This window comes from Pangasianodon hypophthalmus, chromosome 8, assembly GCF_027358585.1.
Source record: "Pangasianodon hypophthalmus isolate fPanHyp1 chromosome 8, fPanHyp1.pri, whole genome shotgun sequence".
NCBI classification, from domain to species: Eukaryota; Metazoa; Chordata; class Actinopteri; order Siluriformes; family Pangasiidae; genus Pangasianodon; species Pangasianodon hypophthalmus.
The window spans coordinates 26,349,797-26,364,463 of record NC_069717.1 but is presented as its reverse complement, the minus strand read 5'-3'; the positions used below and the strand labels follow the sequence as shown (position 1 = coordinate 26,364,463).

General features: G+C 39.0%; 2 protein-coding genes across 2 annotated transcripts in view; both read right to left on the bottom strand.

Moving 5' to 3' along the window:
• The window catches only part of car15 (carbonic anhydrase 15), a 48,112-nt gene that overhangs the window by 18,543 nt on the left and 14,902 nt on the right, over positions 1-14,667 (bottom strand). The gene's annotated exons all lie outside the window — the stretch shown is intronic.
• Positions 6,167-8,318, bottom strand: aplnra (apelin receptor a). The gene has a single exon (XM_026945904.3). It carries the CDS (start codon positions 8,076-8,078, stop codon positions 6,996-6,998), a length of 1,083 nt encoding a protein of 360 aa, XP_026801705.1. The 5' UTR covers positions 8,079-8,318; the 3' UTR covers positions 6,167-6,995.

The window sequence follows — 14,667 nt, the reverse complement described above, 5'->3', positions numbered from 1 at the left end:
TTAACTCTCTCTCTCTCTCTCTCTCTGTCTCCACCCCCGAGTGAGAACAAATTGTTGCAGTAATGTGGTGTGTGTATCAGATGACAGTTTGCCACTCTTTGATGTTCAGACGTGTGTGAGCACAGAGGTTTGGGTTCTCTAAACACACACACGTGAAATATATATTATTTCTAACATTGTCTAACAGTGACATAGTCTAACATTGTAATTTGAAGCAAGTGTGTGAAGTGTTTTACGAAGACGTTTTGGCTGAGATAAATTTCTTGAGAATAACTACATTAGCTTCATCACTCCAGTGTAAAACTAAAGAAAAAACATCTTGGCACACATAGTTGACAATCCTCTTGGTGGAATACTGCTCCTGATAGCACACCTTATAAAAAGGGTGGGAGAGTAGGGAAGTGTGTGCAGTGAAGATGGAGGATATACACTTCTGGTTGTCATTATGAGGGTTTGCAGCTGTGGCACACACACACACACACACACACACACACATACATTCTGTGTGACATGGCAATCAGACTGTAATGAACCATGAAAACACACCTAACCAAGTTAAGTAAGTTCACAATAAAGGAGCTACTTGTTTTTAAAGACCCCTTTGTCCTCTTTGTGTGTGTTTCTTCAGATTTCAGCTGCCTAGCCTTAACTGAAACCTTCTCTCCCTTCTTTTTATCAAATGCACAGATAACGTAACAGAAACAGTAACTATCACACACACACACACACACATACATTCAGGCACAAGTAAGATAGCATGTTCCCATCCGTGCTTGGGTATCTGCGTGGTTTAGCCCAATGACCCAATGTTTATATATATACAATTTAATTTAATTTTCCCCTTATTCAAAATGAAGTCATGTTTGTGGTATGAAATTTGCTTTTTAAGTTTTGCACTCTAGCTAACAAGTAACTGAACCTTACAGTTTAGCACTGCACAAACTGTAAAAAAAAAAAAAAATCACTTGTCTAAATCATCACATACTTGCATCACAAGACATTATTTGGGTCTGTAATTCCATTTTCATATAACAGTTTCATTAAAACTGGGTGCAGAATAAGTATTAAAATTAAATTTACAAATAATTCAGGGACTTCATCAACTCTAACCTACAATTCTACCTTCAAATGTTGGCCAAGCCTCCTAACTGAGTCTGATACTGGTGTGGAATGACACCAGACTATGTGTTGAGTGTCAGAAACCACATAAACAAGTCTGTTTGAGATAGTAAACACAATTACACATTGTAGGTTGCACACTGCGTAAGTGTAAAACCACTGTATTACTAGTAATTCATGGCTATATTGTTGGGGTTTGCTGGTCTGTCATTTAGTCACATCTTTCTATATTTGATTGTTGAACACCCCAATCCAAAGTTGGTCCTGCCTTTGCTGCTAGAACAGCCTCCACTCTTCTGGGAAGGCTTTCCACTAGATTTTGGAGCGTGGCTGTGGGAAATTGTACTCATTTAGTCACAAGAGCATTAGTGAGGTTAGGCACTGATGTTGGGTGAGGAAGCCTGGAATGCAGTCGATGTTCCAATTTATCTCAAAGGTGTTCAGTGGGGTTGAGGTCAGGGCTCTGTGCAGGACACTCAAGTTCTTCCACTCCAACCCTGACACACCGTCTTCATGGAGTTTGCCTTGTGCACAGGGGCATTGTCATGCTAGAACAGGCTTGGGCCTCTTCAGTCCAGTGAAGGGAAATCTTAAATCTACAGCATACCAAGACATCCTATACAATTGTGTGCTTTCAATTTTGTAGCAACAGTTTGGGGAAGAACCACATGCGGGTGTGATGGTCAGGTGTGCACATACTTTTGGCCATGTAGTGTATAAGTAAGGCAAAATACAAAGTTTATGTGGGAGCAGCTGAGGAGTAAAGATAACCTGACATTAAAACTGGACTTTTTGTCTTTGTTAGTTCATATTCTAGTCTGTGTTGTGCACAGTTCAACACTTAATGCATAAAAAAGACAAATGACAAAAATGAAAGTTCATTCTTTTCACAATCTTCCATCGAAATGCAATGTCCTAAGAACTGTCTTATGCTCAGCTGAACATCCTTTCAACACCCTTAGTACTGTTTGCCTTTACAGAATACAACTGTAGAAGAGTAATCATTTATAATCCCACTGTCCAGCGTCCAGTGTCAACCAGAAGAAAACGGTTTCCTTTTGAGTCTTGTTCCTCCCAAGAGGTCTCATTTATCAAGCTGCATAATCATTTGCAGGAGCATTTACACAAAAAATGCGGTATTCTTAAAAATCCAGTTAGTTTGGAAAAAATGTTTGCATTCTATGCTCCTGAGTTTGTGTAAATTTACACAAGTAAGTAGACTCACTAATGTAAACCTTGATTGATTGGCTATAATTAGCAATGAGCTACTGCAATTTTATGTATGGATTATGCTTTCAGTTTAGAAAGTTTAAATCGCTCATTAATTTCAGTAACATGAATTTAGTGAACATTTTGTGAAAGCAATCCAAATAAATCAACAAATTCAGACAAATGAGACTAGCCATTCAATTAAGACAATAGTAATGTAATTTAAAAAGAAAGCAATATAAAAAGAAGAAGAGTTTATTTATGGTCGTCAAGTCGCTGCAGTGGCTAAGCTGCATTGCTGGAAGATTACCGAATACCACATTTACGAAGTGCTCTTTCACCGTTTAGTTGTCATTTTGTCACTTTCAGCTCTCTGTGAGCTTTGCCTTTTATGGGGTTTTGTCACCATCACTACATATAAATCAGCTGTGCCATGACCACGCCTGGTAATACACTTGCGTGTATGAAGAAAATCATCAAACTTTTGTAAATCTGGTGGAAATTTTTACTTTGGTTTGACCTAGTAAAATATTAAAAACTTTACTTAAAGATTGATAAATAAGGTCCAAGGGTTATTTCTCATGTCATCTCAGGGAGTTTTTCCTCACCTCTGTCTTGTTCTTGAGATCTTGGGGATCTAAATCTACATGGTCTGATTTTTGACTACATCACCATGCTCACACTGGAAAGGAAGAAAATAACACTACCTAATATCATTATGTCATCCCGAACCATCCTCAAGTAAAAGCTTGTTTCACTTGAATGTGTGTCAGAGGATCTGTGGTGATATTGTATTTGAACTTATAGCCTTATAATCACTGGGAAAAGACCTTAATCACTGGGCTATCATGGCCACGGTCATTAAGCCAGTTGCTCAGTGTGAAAGTTAGCGGATTAGCCCCTCACTGAGCTCAATATTAAGGCTTGTTTTCTCAGATGACATCACTGACCAAATTTCTCAACCGATCAGATTTCCTGGCTACATCTTTGTCTCCCAGATCGCGTGTGTATACGTGTGCTCCTCAGACAAATTGGCCAAAAACAATCCAGAGATGTTTATCTTGGGATTACCACGTCTCACCAAGGCCAAGTTCAGTGACATAGGCGAAAAGCATTCAGGGTTTCTCCCTCATCACTTTGATCTGCATTTGATGCCATATCTGCTTCAGTAGAGAGACAAGCTTGCTGAGTATGCTTTTAGAGGGTGTGTGTGTGTGTGTGTGTGTGTTTATTTCACCCCACCCCCTTTCTGTGCTGGTCATTCATCTTCCCAGGAAACAAATACTCAGTGTTTCTCAATATGCATTCTTGTTTGTTCTTGTGTTCTCACGTACTTGCTTAAACACCATTTTCAACTACACAAGTTTGTTTCCAATACTGAAGCACGTAAATACCTTAAAGAAACAAAAAATGATGCTTTGACTTGCCACTGAGTTAAAATCTATGGTGATAGCAGAGTAAGCAGTTTGTTATTTTATTTTAACTAATGCATTAAAATCTGATCTGAAGTCAGAAATAGTTAATACAGCCATCAGATATTTACTGATGTAATTCAAACAAAGGCTAATGGAAGTTTGTTCCTGCTTTTAGCAGGCGCAAGTTCCATTTAGCTAAGTTAGCTAGCTAGCAAGCCCTCTTGTAGTAAAATTAGCTAGCTAGTAAAAGCCTTCTGTTCTAAAATTAGATAGTTAGTCATAAGCTTCTGTGGCGAAATTAGCTAGTTAGTGATAAACCCCTGTGGTAAAATTAGCTAGTAATAAAGTCCAGTGGTACAACTGGCTAGTTACAAACTTATGTTTCAAAATTAGCTAGTTAGTCACAACCTCATGTGATACAATTAGCTAGCTAGTAATATCCTCTTGTGATAAAGCTAGCCTGTAATAAGCTCCTATGGTAAAATTGGCTAGTAATAATCTTCTGTGGTAATATTAGCTAGCTATTAATAACCTCCTCTGGTAAATTAACAAGTAATAACCTCCTGTGGTAATATTAGCTAGCTAGTAATAATCTCCTGTGGTAAAATTACAAGTAATAACCTCCTGTGGTAAAATGATCAAGCTAGCAATAACCTCGTATGGTACAATTATCACACTAGCAATAACCTTGTGTGGTAAAGCTAGTTAGTAAAAAAAAAAAAACCCTGTGCTAAAATTAACTAGCTAGCAATAACCTTCTGTACTAAATTAGCTAGCAAATTTAGCAGATTTTAGCTACTTAGCTCAAGTTACCATAGGATGCGCTTGCTAGCTAACTAACGTTGCTAACCAAAGCCTCCTCCTCTCCTAAGGAAAGCCTATGTATATATTAGACATTACTTGTACCAAAAATTCAAGTCAGTTCTTAGTATTCTTGGTATTGAGAAACAGCTGAGAAACACACACACACACACACACACACACAAAGACAAGGTTCATCCCAGTTCATTTCTTTAGAGTTTTAGTATGGGTGAAATGAATCACCATCTTCTTGACCACATGCTTTGTAAGTGTGTGTGTGTGTGTATCTGCGTTCTTGTTGGACCTGATCTTGAACTGGAGTCTCTGGAGAAGCAGGCCCACTCCACCCGTAAAGTTTCGTCTCTGTCGTAGACGGGACGGGAGCGGTTTCTTAGCTACACTAGAACACACACACATCAGACAAATTCTAATCATAACTTTTAGAAATCAGTGACAGAAAAAAAAACCCTCCCCTTGAACACTAAAGTACATAAAAGTGACTAAAACACCTGCTACTGTCTCAGTTAGCATGCTTTGCTATGCAGTGTGTTATCGTCCGCTAGTGGTTTCAGTCAATATGTGAAGGTTGAGGTAATCTTGTCTGAGAAATCTTATTTCTAACATAATCATTGCGTACATTACATTGCAAATGCACGCAAACATTTGCACTGCCCTGCATTAACTTACATGGAGCTCTAGTCTAATTAAACCTAATAACCCGGTTAGATCAGAAGTAGTCCAACAAATAATCTAAAATATACTTTACTGATTACGTCTCTAATCATGTAATCATCTGGCATTGGTACTTTCAGTCATTTGACCATTGACACTGCGGATGATCTCTGCTTACTTTTCCTATTTTGCATTTACATTTCGCCGAATTTAACAACAAACCTTAAATGTAACGTGTACCAACAACTGTTATCTCTTTTGTAATTTCATTACGAATGTGTTTATGTATAGAAGAGACCCAAAGTGATGTCTCAGCACTTTTAAAGAATGCGTGTGTTTGCAGGACCCGATTTGAGGGGGATGCGAGAGGACGGTTAAAACAAATGACAAAAACCATCCCCCTTGTAAAACTGCCTTTCTCTCAGAATGAATGCTGAAAGATGTCTGGCATTAATAACACAGTAAATGTGATCATTTTATAACCTTGGGGATTGCTTTCATATACAATTATGCATATATCACATTAATTAGGCTAACTATCTAATTCAGGTGGGTTTTTTTATGTCTACCAGGAAATATTACATGCTAGTCATATAATTACATGCTAACCAAACCTTTTCCCTAGTTTTCCTAACCTAAAAAAAAAAAAAAGAATTTAATTATAGCTACACCCCATTATTAGAACTTACTTGCTATCACCTCTGAACATTTTTAACAATTCAACCACTGTATGCCTGTGGTTTATAAACGTTTTCGCATATGTGTGTGTCTGATAAATAGCCTTCCCAACGTCTTTAACTGAAACATTAACTGATGATTCTAAACACCCAACACAAACACACACACACACACACACACACACACAGGACACATAGATGTCCTTTATATGTAAAAGCACAAGACACAAAAATTTGCTTTGCTTCATAATATCTTTAATACAGTAGTTAGTTACAGAAAGATCAGCAAAAATAAAACATTTCATGAGCCCTACTTTATCTGGAGTGCACCACCACCCTGACCCCCTCCTCCTCCCTTCCTCACCTCCCTCCCTTTCCAAGAGACATTTGTCAGCTGCCATCTGTCTGTCTGCCCCGTCTCCTCCTCCTCCCATGTCTCTGACCACTCTTTAAACTATCTAATTAAGCTGCAACACCTTTACTTTAGTTACTTGCCCCCCCTGCACTACACACACACACACACACACATGCTTTGAAGCTTTCATCAGCAAACACACGAGCACAGCCAGGAAGAAGGGCTCATTATACAAACTCATACATTTATATCTTCATTTTACACAAGTGCTACAGATGCTAAACATGTTTTTGAAGTATGAAAATACTGTACAATTTGTAGTCTTAGACCAGTGTACATACACACACACACACACACATTCAGAGAGATTCACATACAAGCCATAGGTTTCTCTGTTATCACCTCGATGGAGTTGAAAATTGAAGCAGGATGCAAAAATAAAAATTCCTCAAAATTCCTCCTCATACAGTTCTCATACACACACTCATACACCATTATTCATACAGTAGAATACACAACCCTGGGAGTATTATTTACACACTGTACATATAATGGACCATTTCTTGACAGAGACACAGAGAGAGACTCAAAAGTCCTTTATCTTTTCAGTCAAAATAATGTTCATGTTTGAGGCTCAGCCTGGATGAGTCAAGCCACCAGAATGGACCAGCCGTCTGGTTGCTCCCCACTTCTCCTCTCACCTCCACTTTTTATCCTTCCTCTTGTCTCCTTCTGCTCTCCTTCGCCTCACACTTTGGTGGCAAGTGAGTGCAACTCGGACTTCTGGGTCTGTGCACTGAGTGTGGACGAGGCAGAGCTGACGTGACCGTGCACAACCTTCTTCAGGCTGAGCAGGCAGAGGCAGCGCGAGCGGAAACGCAGGTCGAAGAAGGCATAGAGGAACGGGTTGAGGCAGCTGTTGATGTACGCCAGGCAGGTGGCATACGGGTGCGCCAGCAGCAGGAAGTGCAGGAAACCACAGGACGTTGGAGCCAGTCCCAGGTATGACAGTGCGTCCATGCTCTTCAGCACATGGAAAGGCGTCCAGCAGAGGGCGAACACCACCACCAGAGTGGTGATGATCTTCAGGAGGCGCCTCTTCTTCTGGTCCTCCTTGCGCAGGTGGCCAAAGTGGCGTGCCACCGTGCAGCCAATCAAGCAGTAGCACACAGTCATGGCCATAAAGGGGAGCAAGAAGCCAAGAGCTGAGGATGACAAGCTCAAACCGGCGATCCAAAGTGACTCGTGGCGCTGATTAAGGGTCACCAGGCTGAAGTCCATGGCACAGGTGGTGCGGTTGCTGACTGCATCATCCACCGTGGTACGAAAGAGCAGAGTAGGTGCAGCGAGAGTCCCGGAAAGCAGCCAAATGGCACCAAGTGATACCATCACGGTGCCTCGGGATCGAAGACGGTTGCTGCTCAGTGAATGCACAATGGCCAGGTAGCGATCAAAGCTCAAGCAGGTGAGGCAAAAGACACTGGCATACATGTTCACCAGCACCACGTAGCTGCTGATCTTGCAAAGTGCCACACCGAAAGGCCAGTGGTACCCAAGTGCCGTGTACGCAGCCCACAGTGGCAGGGTCACCACAAAGGTCAGGTCGGCCAAAGCCAGGTTTCCGATGTAGACGTCTGCGGCACGGCGCTTGGACTTGGCCGAACGCCACATGGTGAAGATGACCATCCCATTCCCGGACAGACCAAGGATGAAGATGAGCATGTAGAGGACAGGGATGAGCGAGTAGGATGGCTCCCACTCTGAGTAGTCGCACGCCGTCTCGTTGTCTTCATAATAATCGTAGCTGTCTGGGTATTCCGTGGGATCCATTGGATAAAGGTGAAGGTGTCTGGGTTCCACAAAGTTTTAAAAAAGTCCTATTTGAAGAGGTCTTCCTTTAGTCCAGGTGTGCTTTTAAAACTGCAGAACCAAAAGTTGCTAGACTGTAAAAGGGCAACTTCTTGGCTTTCCTCTGTTAACAGAAGTTTCTCTGTGAAGTTCTGCACCATGCACACATGGGCAGCAGGAGAGAGAGCAAGAGAGAGAGTGTGTTTAAATGAAGGGGGGAGAGCCACCCAGCCTATTTAACCTCCGTCCCCTCCTCATCCCTCCATCTCCGCCCCTCAGACCCCCCTGTTTTTCTAAAGCACAGCCCCCTATATCCCAGTAACCCACCCCCGAGCCTCTGAATCTCTGCCAGCGTGGAGTGGGTCAACACAGCAGGAATTAACTCTTGTTTTTCTTCTTAATGAAAAAGTAATGGCCCGTGCTTCTTTCGAGTCAGGCTTGAAATGAGGGCTGACCAAAGATCCCTGGGACACTTTAATATAGGCTGAATCACTTGATTGCAGTCTAACTATATTAGGTGTCTCTCAGGATTGGATTAAGCTATCACGATGCTCACAGGAGTGGTTTTTTATTACTTTGGGTCATTTTAAAAAAAATTAGGCAGTGTCAGATTTTAATATTGTGTTTTTTTTTTTTATATAAAATGGGGGACTCAACTGGTACCTGTTCTTGCTGAAATGAATGAATGAATGAATGAGTGTGTGAGTCTTGTGTATAAATGAGAAAAATGCATTAATGATGAATCAATAACCAAATAAGTAAATTAATAAATATAGCAGTAACTCCAGGGCTCTACTAAAGCACGCCTGGACAGGTTTCTATATCGAAACCGCCCTTATTTGAACGTAAAAGGTTTTGGTGGCCCCTGCTCATTTCCTGTACTGGCCTTTACCTTTCACTTACACACTTCAGACTAATCTGATTCAGGCTTCTTGACCAATAATAATGATAATAATAATAACTAATTTAAAAAATTGTCAATTATTCCATACAAGTCATTGCATACACATTCCCCTTTACACTTATCCAGTATATTAATGTTGTAAACTATCTTGTAAAGCAGTATTTTAAAATAGTATACTTTCTTAATGAACAGTACAGTAAAATAGTAAACTATCTTACCAAACACAACACTCCTACAGTTCCTACACGCATACTTTCGTACTAAATAGTATATATAAACAATAACCTACATTCACCTGCCATTACATACAGTGATGTCACCTAGCCTACTGTTTAGTACAGTAGTATGCAAGGACACGACCCAGTTCACCCAGGCTTCTGTTTTAACATGTTTTTTTTTCCTGTTCTTTAACACTGCTGAAAAAAAGGGCAGAAACGCTTTTAAAAGTTCGGGTCTAAATGTTAGCATGGCGTGTGAACGCTGTAGCAGGGATTAATTAGCATTAGAAAGTGAGACACAAACTTACACAGTCACCTCACAGTTAAACTAAAGGAAACGACACATCGGAGCTCAACAGCCGTTAACGCCATGGAGCTCACGCGCCACACCCAAGCAGCAGAATATACAGAAACCAATCAGCTGTGAATATGACAGGTTTAAGCTTCATCTATCTATCTATCTATCTATCTATCTATCTATCTATCTATCTATTCATTCCATTTAATTTCCCCAGGCGGAGGCTGTGGTTATCTATCTATCTATCTATCTATCTATCTATCTATCTATTTATTTATTTATTTATTTATTTTAATTTCACCAGGTGGAGTCAATGGTGATCTATCTATCTATCTATCTATCTATCTATCTATCTATCTATTCATTCCATTTAATTTCCCCAGGCGGAGGCTGTGGTTATCTATCTATCTATCTATCTATCTATCTATCTATCTATCTATCTATTTATTTATTTATTTATTTATTTTAATTTCACCAGGTGGAGTCAATGGTGATCTATCTATCTATCTATCTATCTATCTATCTATCTATCTATCTGTTCATTCATTCCATTTAATTTCCCCAGGCGGAGGCTGTGGTTATCTATCTATCTATCTATCTATCTATCTATCTATCTATCTATCTGTTCATTCATTCCTTTATTCCTTTTAGTTTCACCAGGTGGAGTCAATGGTGATCTATCTATCTATCTATCTATCTATCTATCTATCTATCTATTCATTCATTCCATTTAATTTCCCCAGGTGGAGGCTGTGGTTATCTATCTATCTATCTATCTATCTATCTATCTATCTATCTATCTATTAATTTATTCTTTTTAATTTCACCAGGTGGAGTCAATGGTGATCTATCTATCTATCTATCTATCTATCTATCCTGGTGGGGGATGTGCTTATTTATTTATTTATTTATTTGCTTGCTTTCTTGTAAGTATGTTTGATAGGTACTGTTCTTCCTATAGATGTTGTGTTTATTTATTTATTTATTGTGATTATTAACAGAATAGTTATCTTTTTTTAATTATTCAAGCCTACAGCGATCATCTATATTCTAGCGTCACATCTATAATCCCCCGAGAGCTCATTACAGTCCCATAAGGGTGATGAGATCATCTTTATATCGTCTTAACCCAGTCCTGATCCTCTCTGATCCTCTTCATGTGGTGCAAGGACTCAAGGCTCTTTTTCTAATGGCACGTCCATGGGAAGTGCATTGCCTTACCATAACACTTCATGGCATTACAAATTATGGTCTCAGTTAGAATAAACAAGATATTAACTAACTAATTAACCAAAGAAATACATGCAAAGAGACAGCGATTCAGCTGGAAATTCATATTTTGACATTAGCCCTAGCCGTGTGACCAGAAACAGTCAGTAAGAGTTTACTGAAAGGAAGGCAACAAAGCTGCTTTTTGTAACTTTAAAATCCCAGTTGGGAATTCCTGAAACCGCGACCCCACATTTAGCCCTATGTTTCTAACTGAGAGCCTGATAAACTTACATAACCTTCATTTAAACAAGGATCAGTTCCAGGTTTCCAGCTGCACAATTACAGCTAGAAAGCAGAACTCATGATTATTAGTTATTAAGATTATTTAGACAATATAGAAACGAAACTGATTTACTGTACTAAATAAACAGTGAATATTGAATTTAGATTGTACATTATAAGCAAGTACAGTATTCATTTAATTTCTTATTAAAATCAGACCAGACCTTAGTCACATGAAGTGACTGAACGAGCCTCAATGTAAAGACAAATAAATAATCCACTACAGCATGCAGCTAAAACCTATGGACAGGGAGCTCATAATGTACCGCACCAAAGTCAATAAACATGCCTGAAATATAATAAATTACAGTTAATTATGCCACCCTACTATATATTTATAATATCATATATCACTGGTGAGTAAAAACCTTGGTTATAACCTAACTGTATAACCTTATGTATGAGTTATTTACGAGTTACCAAAATGTGCCAAACTTAGAAATGTTTGCATCTTTATTGCACTGGCAAAAAATCACGATGTAACTTGTAGCACATAAACATACAGTATATTTGTATTATAATTGGTACTTACAGACAGTGAGTGCTATATGGAACAAGTGCTTTAATAAAGCACTCATTTCGACTTTCATTGCAGTCTGAGAGTGAATGCAGAAGTCCTTATATAGATTTAGGGAATTGATGGATTGCTTTGTAGTTTGTATGCTTTTTGGGCCAATTTTCCTGTCACACATCGTACAAGAATTCTTTGGTCGTGAGTTGCGATCAGTGGTTGTAAAGCGTATGATGTGACATGGTCACCAAAAGCCAATTTACTGCAATTGCAATCATACACAGCCAAAGTTCTGACAGTGTCCAAATTTTTTTTTTTAAATCTCAGAGTGTCACTGGTAAAAGTCACAGGACAGCTACATACACGGTTGTAGCGATGGTAATGCGTAAACAAAACATGCTAATGGACAGAAAAAATATTCTTATTACCTCAGGTTCACTTTGAGGAATGTTTCTATTAAAGCAAATGATTTCTGCACGAGTGTGGATCACACGGGTTGACAACGTACTGTAAGCAGAATGTAGTAATTTCTTAAATCACAGGTCTATCATTAGAGGATCTTCCCTGTACAATCTGACATGGAGAACACACGTTATTACGCCATCTGTTACAGAATACAGCCAAGATTTTATTGTGATCGTCTTAAAAAATGCGACAAGTAATAATCCTGTCAGTAATCGCACAGTCTTAAGCCGCGTTTACATGTTGATTCTTGTATTTATCATATGCACTATTTGATTGTTATGTAAATCCGTAACAGCCATTTTCATGAATTGTACTCAAAGTGATTTCCCTTACTGAATCAATCAGGTATCTACCCAGATCACCGAGATGTTCCTGCTTCTTTTTAAATGCGCAGTATGAATTACGGGTTGGTCTCGTTTATGATCAACTCTCGAGTGGACCAGTTCCGGTTGGATTCGGATTCAAATGATGCTCTATTGTGGCTGAACTGCTCAGGTGGGGGGATGCATAACCGGATCGTACGTGCGAACGACCTGGTGTGTATCAGAATTGAGCAGAGCACAAAGTAAGGTGTATTGGTTAAATGTTCTGGCCTGAACTTGTTCCTAAGTGTTTTCTTCCTTCTGTATAAAATAAGACAGCGTTATGCACTAAGTAGCTACTCTATAACATAACTAGCAAGCTTTAACACTTTAACCTGGGAGGTCCTCAAGGGTCTGCCTTAAACAGTAGCAGTGCTCATTAAATGTAGCAAAAAAAATCAGTGTGTGTTATAAATCATGTCAGTCATTTTGAAACCTGTGTAAAGTCAGTGGAGGTTTTCGGGTGGCTTACACCCAGTGACCCCATTATCCTTTACTCTGGCCCTGTGTGCAACCCCCTTTCCCATGCATTTTGTTTTTGTTGGATCTCAGTACTCCATATCAGGAGAAAATAAAACACACACACACAGAGTAGACAGCCTGGCAAAAACAACACAGCGCTTCCTGCTCCAGTGGGGTTGGCAGAGTGCCAGGACAGAGAACCCCCTCTAGTGGAGGGACATGCTAACATTCTCAAACATACACACACAAACACACACACACATGTAGTGGATTACAATCTCAGGATTTTATACACACATAGTCCCACACCACACAATGACACACACTGGTGACACACACACACACACATGTAGGTGGCTTCTGGTGCTATCTAACTCCCTGCAGTGTGGAGAGGACGCCTGCTGCTCACAGGGATCCTTTGAGCAAATAAATAAATTTGCAAATTTAAAAAAATAAAAGGAGACCTGATAAGAAACAGATGGTCAGATTAGCCAGACGACTCTCTCTCTCTCTCACACACACACACACCTCTAACTGCCAGATTAAGCAGATGAATTTGAAATCTCAAAATCTCACTATTTACTAAAGTATCAGAGAAGAAACTGTAACACACTCCACCACACTTGCAAGTCCACTGCCTCTGGAGCTAAAAATCACTTAAGCGCCGCTGAAATCTCTGCAATGTGCTTCTAATTTTAGTGGTTGAAAACCAAACAACAGTTTCAGGTAGATTACAGTATGTAGGTTCTACAGAAAATGACCAATATACAGAAATATTACATGATGCAGTTCCACTCTGTAAAAGAAGAAATAAGTTTCTATAATGCTCACAACCCATATTTGAATTCTAATAAGTTAAAATGTTTGATATGTTTAATTAAAAATCACAGTAAAAGTGCACTTCAACCTATGTGACATGCTGTATGTAAGGAATAAAACACTTATAGGATGTGCTGTTACAGGAAAATAATCAACGTCAAGGTGGTGTGATGCGTCCTAGTGCATAGCAGAGTTACTTTTCCCATCCAAAAGTTGACTATTTTCCAGTAACTGCACTTTCCAAAGTGTTTTATTCCTCTTATACCTCAGAAATTTGCCAATGATTACAATTTTATATTAATTAAGGAATGACATAACAAACTTTTTATCTGTTTATAGTTACATTTAATGTTGTGGAATCTCCACAAAGCAAGTTAGTTCCTGTTATCACTTAGCAGTCATTCTGTCATTCATTTTCTCTTTTGGAGTTAATAATAATAATAATAATTAAAAAAAAAAAAAAAACTGCAGCTTGTCATGTTACCAAGAAATCGGGAGATGCAAACTCCTCTGTCCTGAAGACTTTCCCGTGGTGGAAAACTACCTCTGACACTGGAAACTCCTTCCATAAAATGTTACATAAACGTCTCCTTAGAGAAAACGTCACCATTTCAATTAATAAAATAGCCATCAGAAAATTAATTCTTCATGCAGTTGCTTATTTAATTTAGTACATCCAGAATTGTTAGCAAACCTCAAGAAATATATATATATATATATATATATATATATATATATATATATATATATATATATATATGTGTGTGTGTATATTGTGTAATTCATTGTGTAACTACTTTATAAGTCTTCAATGCATTGGCAACACCAAAATATTGAATCTAAAGGGTCTGTCCTCAGAAATACGAGACAGGGGTTTCTCGCTTCTGTGTCTCCATGTGTTTTGTCTAGTCTTTTCAAACCCCATTTCTCCTGTTCAAGTGTGTTCCACTACAAAGGGTGTGTGTGTCGATTTCCTCT

What these genes read in the sequence shown, in the direction of transcription:
- aplnra (XM_026945904.3), bottom strand. Translation starts at nt 8,078, where the DNA reads ATGGATCCCACGGAATACCCAGACAGCTACGATTATTATGAAGACAAC.